This window comes from Hylaeus volcanicus, unplaced genomic scaffold, assembly GCF_026283585.1.
Source record: "Hylaeus volcanicus isolate JK05 unplaced genomic scaffold, UHH_iyHylVolc1.0_haploid 12258___fragment_4___debris, whole genome shotgun sequence".
Classification (NCBI taxonomy): domain Eukaryota; kingdom Metazoa; phylum Arthropoda; class Insecta; order Hymenoptera; family Colletidae; genus Hylaeus; species Hylaeus volcanicus.
In genome coordinates this window covers 64,115-77,555 of record NW_026531632.1, presented here as the reverse complement: position 1 = coordinate 77,555, position 13,441 = coordinate 64,115, and the positions used below count along the sequence as shown (strand labels likewise).

The 13,441-nt window shown below is 36.4% G+C and overlaps 2 protein-coding genes across 2 annotated transcripts in view; one reads left to right on the top strand and one right to left on the bottom strand.

Annotated features, from left to right (window-relative positions):
- Nucleotides 1-62: 62 nt before the first annotated feature.
- Nucleotides 63-4,402, bottom strand: LOC128882203 (protein CDV3 homolog). Its single transcript, XM_054133795.1, has 3 exons — nt 3,709-4,402; nt 1,654-2,084; nt 63-1,567 (listed from the first exon to the last, which is right to left on the bottom strand). Exons 1-3 carry the CDS (start codon nt 3,883-3,885, stop codon nt 1,429-1,431), a joined length of 747 nt encoding a protein of 248 aa, XP_053989770.1. The 5' UTR covers nt 3,886-4,402; the 3' UTR covers nt 63-1,428.
- Nucleotides 4,403-6,420: 2,018 nt separating this feature from the next.
- LOC128882201 (pyruvate dehydrogenase (acetyl-transferring) kinase, mitochondrial) overlaps nt 6,421-13,441 on the top strand; it is a 35,976-nt gene continuing 28,955 nt past the window's right edge. Inside the window, exon 1 of the mRNA XM_054133793.1 lies at nt 6,421-6,764. Within this exon, the coding sequence (XP_053989768.1) occupies nt 6,662-6,764 (103 nt within the window). The 5' untranslated portion in view covers nt 6,421-6,661. The remainder of the gene's footprint in view (nt 6,765-13,441) is intronic.

The following is a 13,441-nucleotide window of genomic DNA, read 5'->3' as shown; positions in this document are numbered from 1 at the left end:
AGATCACCGACACGCATCGTGGGTGGTTCACGAAAATTAAAATGCTTTTAAGGCAGTACGTGTACGTTGTCCTAGGAAATTTATTATAAATAATCACATATTTTTTTCTTTTTATATCGTTCACTATACAAGGCTCCATTTTTTTTTCTCTTCCACGCTTCTGTGTATATATGGCTCGTGTTTCGCTTCGCTTCTCAAGCTTTTATTCGTACCTTTTTTTTTTTTCAAAAATAACAGCGCTAGCACCCCGAGTTCCTGATCACACACAGGAGAACCCCACCATTATCAACTCCTAGAGCTTCCATTATCCTTTTTTTCACGACAGAAATCTCTAAATTAACAAAAATAATTAAACAAGCGTCAACAAAAGCGTACATACGTCTTCCTTTTGTATATATTGTAGTATTCGATACGCGTGTGTGTCTCTGTCTCTCTCTCTCTCTCTCTTGTTACTTTTTGTATACACCTCTCAAGTTTTTCTCAGTTTTCGTATTTGTCCGTTTTCCGATATATATCTATATATATATTCGCGTATATTTTTTTTTTTTGATCAGTATATCCGTTTTCTTTTTATTTCCTCGTATTGTATGTTTCACGCCGTTCCAAAGCCCAGCCCCGGAATTCAGTTATTCTCAATTAACATATACATATATATTTATACATACATATATCTTAATTCGCCTATTCATTTTTTGTGTTCGTTGACGTATATCGCTGCTGAGCGAAACGATTGCTCTGAAAAAACTGTCCAAGCAATGTCATCGTTATTTTCGAAAGGTTCCTCGATCATGATCGATCGATCTCTTTCGCCGCAATCGTTTAACTTAACAGATTATTCTCTTGCGCGTTCACGTAAAGTATACACATATACACGTTTCGTTTTTCTCGTCCTGGTTTGTCATGTTTGAGTATCCATGTGCCCTAATCTATTTTTGCGATATTTCGAAAGCGATCGAACGTGGCACTAAAGCATGCACGCTAAATGAAAACAGCACCGTGCGCAAAATTAATGCGACCGCGCGAACCCTCTTCTAGCGTCCTATCTCAGCTTCCGCTGCGCCTCGCGAACCGTATTTCTCTTGTCGAGTACAATCTATATCGGTTAAAAAATTAAATACAAAAGTCGGTGCTAAATGTTTGAGCATGTCTCTGTATGAAAATAAACCTCCGCGAGAACGTTGAACGTCCCATTATTCGTGATGCATACGGTTTTGACGGCAGACAAAATTCTTATCGAACGAAATCAATTTACAGCCTGGGCTTTTCGAAAACTAGGACATGTACGTGATCGTGATGCATACTATGATACATGTTCGTTGCGTTCTATCCTAGAAAACGTATTTTATAGCGCAGCTGGGCCACGAAACGGAGAGAGGCGATGACGTAATATTGATTGTTTGTCATTTGATTGAATCAGAGAAGATGCTTTCAGCTCTGATCTTGCGAGAGGGCACCGTATTTGTTATCCAGAGAAAGTTTGGGCGCTTGAGCTTGCGAATCTTGCACACCGTATGATCTGCTTCCCCCTCTGTTACGCACTTCTTCGAACGTACCTTCGTCTCGTTTCCTGAAACAAAAGTGTCGTTCCTAAATTAGATTTTGTCTTATAATAAATTTAAATGTTCCTAATGTGGGAATATCGTTAACTCCTACCGTCTACCCCATGGCCCAGTGGGTTCAGCGCCTTGTTGTTGTTTTGAGTTCAATGTTGGGAAGTACTCTTCGCTATGTATATCTGGAGCAATATTTTTCCCTCGTTGTCTGGGACTACTACTAGCTACAGTTTGAACAATTCTGAAACGTGGTGCCTTATAACTATTTCCCGATGAAGTAACAGGTGGTGGAGGTGGAGCTGCTTCTTCTGCCACAACTTCTTGAGGTGCTGCAGCAGGTACATCGGGCTTCTTCCATGGCCCTGCATGTTTAGTACCGCCTTCTCCGCATTCTCCATCGGAACTATTGTCTCCTGTGTCTTTTTCATCGTCGGATTCTGCATCGAGAGACTCGTTAAGTGTTAAATTTCCTATTTTTAAACCGGTATAATCCTTTTTTTCTTCTTCAAATTCCCTCCATTCGTCTTCTTCCTAAAAATAACGTATATACTTGTCTATGAGGACATACAAAGATTTTTGAATATGGTTAAAATGTATTAGGTTTTCCTGTTTGTATATAAAAAAAAATTAACTTGTTATAAATTAATTTCTTATAAATAACATCAAAAGAATTTTTCTATGTCTAATTTCATGTTTTATGCATTAGAATGACTTGTCAATTGGCTATCTGAAAGGTTGTTATATTAAATTGGTTGGTTTTGTTTATGTAATAGAAATCTTATTGTAAGTTTTAATGGCATTAATCTCAAAGCAGTCGTTTGATGATTATGAAAGTATCGGTAATAATACTCTTGAGAATCTCATTAGAAGCATACTAAATAGAATTTTTGAGTTACTTAATCATTATGGATGTTTTATTGACTATTGAAATTCATTGTTTTTTGCTATATATCTAATCATTGTATATTCCAAGCATTGCCTCTAATGCTAGGTTAGTCGGTTTACCATATGCAGTAATTGTCTATGAGTATTCAATTTGTATATATGCACAAGCTGTAAGAGTATTCTATGCACAGCATGTATTAGATTGTCCCAAAAGTTTCTTTCGTTTTATTAATAATTAATATATACACAATATTCTATGTTTTATGTTACATTACTGAATTGTGTACGATTCATTTCACTTCATTACTGTTACAGTATCAATGTCTAAGAAATTAGATTGTCTATTTATATAAACACTGGCACAGAAAATAATTGAATGCAACTTACAAAAGAAACTTTTGGGACAACCTAATACTTGTGTCCAGAGATGGGGAAAACCCCAGGCTTAGAATAAATCTGAAGTTTGCTGATGTGTTTGTCTTGTTTCCTTCTTTGGAAAATGTTCAAAAGAGGAAACGAGACAAACATATCGGTAAACTTCAGATTTATTCGAAGCCTAGGGTTTTGCCTATCTCTGCTTGTGTGCAAGTCATATACAACGGTTAAAGTTAAAGAAACATTTTTTATGGAATGAATTAAGAATATAATCACATTAAAAATGCTAGAAAAGAGAAAAGTGTGTCTCAATGCATAAATATTTTTCCTCGCTGATCGATTCCATAAAAGAGGTTTCTTTATTGTGTTTAGTACTAATGGAGTAAAATTTTAGATCTGTGCTTTCGAAGACACAGTTTCCAGTAGAGCTATAATTTGATCCCAAAAGTCTAGGGAAGGTTGGAATGACCTAATACCGTATCGAGGCGTGCAGCTTGGAAATGTGTTAGACAAACAGCGATCGGGAAGCTATTTTTCCCACGGGAACACGCGCCAGATCGGAAAACAATCGCGCATAATGATAATCACGAACAGCTGCTCCGCGTCGGCGAGTTAACTGCAGGGATCATTCGTGTCCGCGTAACGATCAAATTATATAACAAACAAACCGGTATTTCGACAGTGTCGGAGCATCAAGCACATCGGATTACGGTGGTCTCGAAGCGAGCAGATTAATTTCGGCAATCGTAAGAATGACGTTTGCACGAACAAATATGGCAGCGGCCTGTGCCACACACGGGTGATCTGGTACTTTCTTTGCTATGCGGTTCAAGAATCGAAGTGATAAGAAAAAAATAGAGAAAAGTATACGTTAGAGAAGAAAGATAGTCCTCACCTCGATTTGTTGGGTCTCCTCGCCTTCCAGATTCGTAGGTTTGTCTTTCGTTTTCGACTTTCCCAACCGTTTCTCCGTCTCTTCCAATTTCTTCGCTATCTCCTCGGTGGTCGTGAACTTCTTTCCTTTCGCTTTTTTGCGATCCTTTTTCGCGAAGAAATCGTCCAGGTCAGCCATGCTGCGATGACTTTCGCGATCCACGCGCGAGCTGCCGTCGGGAAAGCCTTTTTTTGTCACGAGGGAGCACGAGGAAGAGCCTCAACACGAAGTGATCGGAGGCACCGCTGCTGCTGCCGTCCACATGGGCTTGTCTTGACCGGAAGTAACCCGGAGTCACTTCGGAGTCAATGCGATTCCCGAACAGGCGTCGAGTTTTTTTAAGCGGGACCCGTCGCCGTGAAAAATAAGCCAATAAATCGGGCAACCGGATACGTCGTTCGGTTTATCGGCGTACACCGTTTGAATTTCATGAAACATCGAGATATTCGCACCCGACCCGGTCGAATATGTGGCGCTGGCTGTCTAGCAGAAGACCGATACAAAAAATCCGAGGGTTACCTAACCTAAAAGTCTCGTTACGAAATTATCGAAACAGCGAAACTGTTTAGGATATACTAGGTAAAGTTGTCGCGTTGCGTAACTTTTTAGTCGCAATTGCGATTCACGGGATCACGCGAAAGAGTGACACGTGTAATAAGTACGAGTAATGCAGAGGTTAATTCATCCACGAATACTTTACGTTCCGCGTGAAGTTGGTGGCGCCACGCGTTGTATATCGCCACTTCCGGAATACGAAACGAGGCTCGAACTTGCTCGATGACGTTCGTTCAATACAACCAGGAGAAAGTTGCATTCATTAATCCTATACTGAAGCGAAACATCTATTAAATATCGTTCTTTACGTTACGTTTTATGCTAACGTTAAATCTACGTGTTTTTAATATTTTTCGACAGGTAGTTCATTGGAAATATTTATGAATACAAAGAGTTATTTTCTTGTCAAATTTTTATTTAATTTTAGAAATATATTCTCAGTTGGTAATTTAAATTTATTTATTTGGTACTACGTATAATCACTGAGCTATGGATTGTATCGTATTCAAAACGTATGCAAAATATATAAATTCTAAATTTATTTAAATATCCATAAAATGTATATTTTATTTAAATATAAATTTGATGTATTTATATTTAAATACTTAAATATATTTATATATTATATTTATAATATATTTATATTTAAATATCCATAAAATGTATATTTTATTTAAATATAAATTTGATGTATTTATATTTAAATACTTAAATATATTTATATTTAAATAAAATATACATTTTATGTATTTATATTTAAATACATAAAATGTATACTTCCATATTTATTTAAATATACAAAAAATGTATATTCAAATTAAAAAAAAAATCATAATTTAATGTAGTAATGTCAATGTTTTATTTTTCCTAAGGTATCATCTGCGCGCGTTTAGCATATGACCATTCGACATTAATCACTCGCATCGATCGACCATTAGATTAATTGCGGATTGAGAATAACAATTGACAACTACATCAATCATTAATTTCTGTAACGTTCCATTATTTTTACGGAATAACGAATCATTAGATTGATCTAATTTTTGGTTATTTAAATAATGATCTTTTCTTTGAAAAATCTCGTTCATGGCAAACCCATATTTCAGGCAAAATTCTGTCGGTATACAGCGCCCTGCATTACCCGCGAATAAATATGTGTGCAAAACCGTTTATAAAAATTTCTTACAGATTAAAAAAAAAATCCTCAAAACGAACTAAAGAATTTTCCTTTCTTTAACAGACTATGTAATATGTAATGAATTACAAAAAAGTAAGCAAATATTGTAGATATATACTGACTTGTAATTTTTGTTTCAAATATTCGCATACTCAAAATGATCGCTATATTTTTTTAAATATTTTCGTTAAACTGATAACAAAAATTGTTTGTTAGGTGCAATAGTAACAATCGTAGAAACTATTTTATTGAATAAGAAATCAAAGACATCTCAATTTTTTTTTAACGAAACTGTGTATTCTTGTATGTATTAATAGATGTAAATACTTTTATATTCTCCTTAAAAAAGTATTCGGATGAATACAAGAACAGAAAGGTTGACTGGAATGTCCACGTGCACGTGTTACACACTATTATTAAATAGTAAATAGTATAAATATTATTCATTGAAAAATTCCATAAAAATTATATCAATTATATCAATATATGATATATGAATATGTGTGTGTTAATATGTTTATTGATATGTATATTATTATATATATATTCATATATATACCACTAATTTAAACAAAAACATAATGTAAGCTGCATATTTTCTGATATAACAGGTCTTCTTTAAATAAATTCCAAACATTACATTGAAAAAAAAAATATATAAATGTCGAATTGAGTAACCTCCTCCTTTTCGAAGTCGATTAAAAATCAATATTTGTGCCTGATAAAAGACGACTCTCCTCTCAACAAGTTTGTCTCTCGTCGAATGCGTAATATCTCCTACGTTGTATCAAAATGTGCGATACAATATCGAATACCCGATCGTCATGGTCACGAAGTTGTTTGAAAGTGGAGCCACGGGCAGCCCCACTTTCTCGCTCAGTGCTACGCAGCCGCGCGCGAGCGTTAGCGATCATATAGCGGTTCCCTTTCTTGAAACGGCAGTAATCGCGTTCTAGCCTTGTCACGAACCATTGCGACCGGCGGTGTCTCCTATCCTCGTACCGGTGTACTACGCGACAGAGCCATCGCGGTATTTCACCTGCCCGCTGTAGATTCCTCTGTCGGAAGGCTTGACAGTTTTCGCGTGTTTCGAAAGCGACGAAAAGAGCGGTCCGTCGCGCGATCGTGGAAATCGAGCCCGGCGGCCAAAAAAGGTGTTCATGTGTTACGACGCACGACAAAATGAAGCTCACGACGAAGTGTTTCGGAAACATCAGCAAGATGCTGGACTTTTACTCGCAGTTCAACCCCTCGCCGCTTTCGATAAAACAGTTCATCGATTTCGGTGAGTGAGGAACCAGGGAGAGTGGTCTTTCGCTTATTGGCACACGATGCGTTATCTCCTCGACGTCCGAGTCGAAAATGTCGAAAAGTCTGATCCCGTATACGTTTTTCTCGCGGTGTGTACGCGTCCGTGCATCAATCTCGAAAGGGATGCACGTCGATCGGACGTCGACCTCGAGTGAGGATCTTTTCAGGATCTTTTCAGGATCTTTTCAAGATCCATCGAGGCCATCTACCGAGTTCTCTAGTTTGCACCACATGGTTGATTCTTATAAAAATATCAATTCTGGATCGATGTCAATTTTCTCGTCGATCGAAGCATAGGTAGATAGAAACGAGTGAATTGAGATTGAATTCGTAACTTAAAGATTGATAGGGATAGGCTATTGAGAAGAAAATGGACTATGTGTACATATAGAACCAATTCGTGCAATTTGAGACGTTTTTATCTTGATGTATTGCTTTAACCGTTCTTATTTTGCTCTTGGCTACGAAACAGTTGCTCCCTTTTCTCTGTAATTTACATTATAATAATTATGAATTTCCTAGTTGATTTTAGAATGTTAAATACGTATCCAGAATATTTATATTTCTTTTTCTATGTAATTACATATTTACAACGAGGAGGTTGGGGCAGTTGTTTTGGAGACGATTGAAATACTTATCACTTGACCTCTGTAGATGTTTGCGAGTAATTTTACGAAATCTTGTTTTATTTTTCGTGATAATAATGAATCTGACTTTTTCTTAATAGTTTTCGATTGAAGTAGTAGTTTACGAAATCTTGCTTCATTTTTCGTGATAATAGTGAATCTGATTTTTCTTAGTAGTTTTTTCGATTGAAGCAGTAGCTTACGAAATCTTGCTTTATTTTTCGTGATAATAGAGACTCTGATTTTTCTTAGTATGCATCGTAGTTGTTTATTAGCTCAATTATATTGTTCAATTGATTAATATTGATCCAGATATACAGGTTGTCCCAAAAATGTTGTAACACCTTGAAAGGGGTGGTTCGGGAGGTGATATGAAACAACGGTTTCCTTAGCGAAAATGTTGTACGAGGCTTCGTTGAGGAGATATTAAGAGAAAACAATCAGAGCGCGAGTATGCCGGTGGAGCGTCCACGGTAGCCTATGAGCGCGGTCGCCTAGCGCGTAGCCACGCCTACTGTGGGCGGCTCCACCGGCATACTCGCGCTCTGATTGGTCGACGTTTTCTCTTAATATCTCCTCAACGAAGCCTCGTACAACATTTTCGCTAAGGAAAACGTTGTTTCAAATCACCTCCTGAACCACCCCTTTCAAGATGTTACAACATTTTTGGGCCACCATGTATATACAGAGTGGAGGTGATTTGAAACAACTTTTTCCTTAGCGAAAATGTTGTACGAGGCTTCGTTACGGAGATATTAACGGAAAACCTCGACTAATCAGAGCGCGGGTGCTTAGCGCGTAGCCTACGGTACTGCGGCCGTGTAGCGCGTAGCCACGCCCACCGTGGGCGGTCCAACGGTATACGCGCGCTCTGATTGGTCAGTGTTTTCCGTTAATATCTCCTCAACGAAGTCTCGTACAACATTTTCGCTAAGGAAAAAGTTGTTTCAAATCACCTCCCGAACCACCCCTTTCAAGGTGTTACAACATTTTTGGGACACCCTGTAGACAAATCCTTTAATAATGTTACTTGCCGTTGAAACTGAATATTACGAAATAGAGCTAATTATTCGATCGCAATTATCTTTTATTTGTGCTTCAAATAATTCCAGGAACTGTTTCTATTGACCCAGGCGTAGGATCATCTGAAAAGTTTATCGAGATTCTCGTAAAAAATTTCGAACTATTTTGATAATGTTTATGAAGTGAAATCAATAATGGTCCTTTGAAACCAGATGATCTGGATATAATGGAAGCTGAATTGACCCATTATCGAACAGATAGGATACAAAACGAAGTTACAGTAAGCTATTTTATCAAAAACGCTTCAATTGACTCCGGTATCCCCAACTTCAAAATATTTCAATTCGGTCTAGCATGCCTGTATTCGAGATATAAAAGAAGAAATTAACCAGAAATTACGTCATTTATTTAATGGAGCGATTTTAGAAGGAAATTTGACGATATTTTTTCGACTATAATATTGTTTATTTTCGGAAATGAACGCTCCGCGAGTTGCGACCAATCTGTGCAATTGACAAATAATATTGTCGCAAGGATACAAAAATCGAATAAACAAAATAATTCAGCTACTTAAAGATGCACATGTATGGACCAACATCTAACATTGAACCTCATAAGAAACTGTCGCTAATAACCAAAGGTTGATGCGACGTTAAATATGTAATAAAAAAAAAAAGAATGGATTTAACTTTATAGTTAGAGTAACTCCTATTTAATTTCATGTGAAATAAAATTTGTAAAACTTTTCTTGTAAATCTTTGATATTAAAAATTGTCCGAGTTTGGATTGGATATATTTGAGAGTATCGAACGAAAGAAAAATACTGGTAGAAAGAATAGAAAATTCGTGAATGGTTGTAAAACTATAATAAAGATAGTCGACTACTTTATCTATTTATTCCTGCGCACAGAGAATATGTAGTTTCTTGATGGACGTGTAAAAAATGATAAAATGATATTTGCATTCGCCTCTTGTCGTTCCATAGTAGCGTTCACTGCATCACATTATTACCTGCAAATACTAGTTTGTTAGGTAACATGCTACATCTGTGTTTCTTGTTTTTGCGAACCTTTAACGTGATTTAACAATACGCGTAGTGATATAGTGGTTTTAAAAAAAAAACACCAGATACGATTTTTTTTCATTTTAAATGGAGAACACGTAATTACGATTAATCTACGATTAATTAACATCACAACTACGTAGACAGGCACAGTTTGGTATTAAAAAAAATAAAATCCCATAACTACTTTTGAAAAATACTTGACTTATAACCAGACTGTGTATTTTATGCATTTATAAAAAACATGTACACTAAACGTATGCAGAATTCTTGCATTTTTGGAAAATGTGATTAATATTATATAGTTAATTTATCAAATATACTTTTTGATACGAATGACGCACGCTATTATGGTATCTAAGCTTCTATTTTGTTTGTTTGCTGATTAAGAGCTGATTAAGAGTCGTCCACGCACGTGCTAATGACTCGAAGCATTTGCTGCAATAACATCCTGTCTCTCACCTTTGGTCGACTATTACCATTTAGAAATCAACGATTTCAATCCGTCAGTCGTCTCTTTGTTTGTAAACAGTAGAGACACGCGTGAATTATTTCATCACAGTGTCACCTGTTGTTCGATGTATCGATATTTAATTGACTTTAATTTGATCAATTTATTGAAAACTGTGCTCTGTAGATAACAAAAGCGAAACATCATATAAATTATTATATATCTCTTCATAACATACTTTTCCTTATACTATTATCACATATGATTTTTTCTTTTTCTTTATCATACATTTACTTTGGATAAATCTTGTTCTTTGAACTTTGCTCATATTTCGTGATTTTGTATCTATCTGACTTAGCTACAATAAATAATACATATTAAAATGTATGAGAATTCTTTCCTATATATTACATGTGTATATGTATCTTATTCCTGGCTGGTTGTACATTTGTTATTTTCATTGTCGTTCCACTATCCTTTTCCCTATCTAGAATTTACGTTATTACTCGCAATTTATTTTCTACTGTATAGTGTGTTGCACATCGTTTGTGCTCGTTTCGTTTTACCCTACTTCACACTATCTTTGTTTTACCTAGGACCCACGGTCGCATGCAACTAGTTTTAGAGTGGTTTGAAACTAATCTCAGTTGCGCCCGTGTGCGATTGGTTTAAACAAGGGCAGGACACTATATGTTCGATCATGGATTTTCTTCAAATTTTGTAACATTTTTAATAGTCCATTAAGCTACTGTATAGTGTTGCATTATGTATACATAATTCGCAAATATTAAGGCGTACTATTTTCTTCACGAAAGAATATGATTAGCGTGGAAAAAATGAAAACCCACGATTGGGACTCGAACTCACGACCCAGAGAGACTACGGAACCTCGAACGCTAACCACTTGACCATCGTCACTTCGTAGTTACACTTGCAACGCACCGATACATATTCGGAGCGTAAAAACTTCTCTAACAATTTTCTCGAAAATGCCAAAGTAGTACGCCTTACGGGGGTTTCCTGAATTAGGAGGTCTAAAACAAGCGGTTTTTCGTGAATTTTTTTAGGATGGAAAAAAATAATTAATTCCATCGAACTTTTTATCCTATTTTCATACATATTTGAGTGTCTACAAATTTTTTCAACAAAATATATTCAAATTAAGTCGACTGTGACGCACATTTGTAGAGCACCTCACAATAATATAGCTACAATAAATAATAAAAAATAATAAATAATACATATTAAAATATATGAGAATTCTTTCCTATATATTACATGCGTATATGTATCTTATTCCTGGCTGGTTGTACATTTGTTATTTTCATACAACACTCGTGCTCGACCGATCACTTTATGGTTTGCCGATAGACTCAACCCCCTGTTTTATCTACGGGTTCCCTTCGAGAACAAAGTCAAACCGAATAGCATACCTCCCTCGAAATAAGCAACTCGCCGGTACCGACCGAGCCAAACATTCTCCTTTCGAAACATACCTTCGTATTATTATAAGTGTTAAGAGAGATAATGGGTATTATCGGGAGAGATAATGGGTGGTCGTCTAATAATTGCTCAGTACGAATTGTTAACATTACGTACGTATTATAATAACGATTAGAAAGAAATTTTACAACAGTCTCTTTCAACGGTGTATAAACTTCCGCGTCGCGTTACACACATCTTTTTTTTCGTAGCTCGTTTGTACGCGCCACGTGGGTAGTAGTGTCGGTACGGCTATCACTGTCGGTAAGGTATAATTCTGCAAAAAGCAACAGAAATATTCGAAGGAGTTTTAGGTGACTCGAGCTGTATATTGTTTATTTTTAATTCAAGGTTCATGGTACTTTGTTTTATATCTAACTCGGGTCTCCTTTCCTATTAGTTGGACTCGGGATTTGTTGGAATAATATTATTTAGTCGATCCAAAAATATATTGGACTGTGTATTAAACAGAAGGCTGAGCTCTGTCTCCAAAAATCAATAAGTATTTATCTATGTTTCTGTTATTTATATCTAGATAATTTTCATCACTTGTTCTTTTTTTTTATTTTTTAATTTTTTAATTGTGTTTTTATAGTTACATCCACCTCACAGGGTTATTACCAAACAATATGAATTTCTTATACGTCTAAATTTGGGTGAATAGTTTTGTTTGTTTAAGGAACATGATTAAGTCATTACAATTTAAATTGTATTGGTGGCGTTGTATCAGTGGTTCTTGTTCACATTTTTCATTCATAATTAAATAACGTCGTTCTCCTTAGTTTTCACAATGAAATAAAATGAAGATTAATAGTGTTGAGTGAGTGTTTATTCGATTCTGTATTCCATTAAGATTCTTTATCACATTTCTTTCGATTTGGGGTAACCAGAAAAAGAGCTAATTTGTGTATAAACGTTGTATATATAGAGTATAAACTAACAAAGAAGCTAGATCGGGAACGCATCGCAATGCTTACGATTGTCCGTGAAACGACTAAACCAGACCGCCTTGACGTTAACGACTCGCGAGGATAGATTTGAACAGGTTGTTCGATGAGGAGGTCAAGGCTGCATGTACCGATCGAGCTCAGTCATTGGTCCACCGGCTACCGTCGCGAAAATAGAGTGGCGAACGCGATATTATTGCGGCTGGAATGCTGCCATTTTATCGCGAAACCTTCGTCGTTTGGCGGACCGTGGGCGTGTAAACCCTTGGAGTCTGAACTCTAGGAAAAATGTGCATCCGAATCCACGTCCGCGTGTCTCTGACGCAAACGAAGGAACGCGATTTCCGTTCCAAATATACCTTCCTACACTTCCTACGCTTCCCGGCGTACTTTTCGCGTATTTTCTTGTTGATTTCCGGCCGATGCGTGAAGACAACCGGGTAACCTTCTCGACCAGTCAAAACAAAAACAAAGCTACGAAATTAAGGGGGGAGACTTGAGTAAAACGGTGAAAGTGACTTTATTCACGAATTTATTATGAATAAACGGTTCAACGAAGGTATTTGTTATTTTCTACATGTTCTCGTGTCCGTAAGTGGAATTACAGAAACAGAAAGAAATTTTTATAAATGGTTTTGCGTACATTTTAGGGCGAACCAAAAGTTCGTACATTTTCTACGTTTTTTCAGTTCATGCAATTTTTTGAAGTCATTAAAATTACTTTATATGCAAGTGTTATGTTTTATTTTGTAGCTTTCGAAAAGCTCTTTTATATTTAATTATTAGCTAGATTCATTTATTAATTTAGCTTAATTCTTTTTGTTTTAGTAAAATCATGGAAAATTTTGTGATTCGGATACTTTTACGTCACTACTGGAAGCCAGTATATACGTAACCCCGACCAATCAGAGCGCGGCCACCGAGCGCGTAGTCACGCCCACCGTGGGCGGCCCACCGGCATACTCGCGCTCTGATTGGTCCGTGTTTTCCGTTAATATCTCCTTAACGAAGTCTCGGACAACACTTTCGCTAAGGAAAAAGTTGTTTCAAATCACCTCT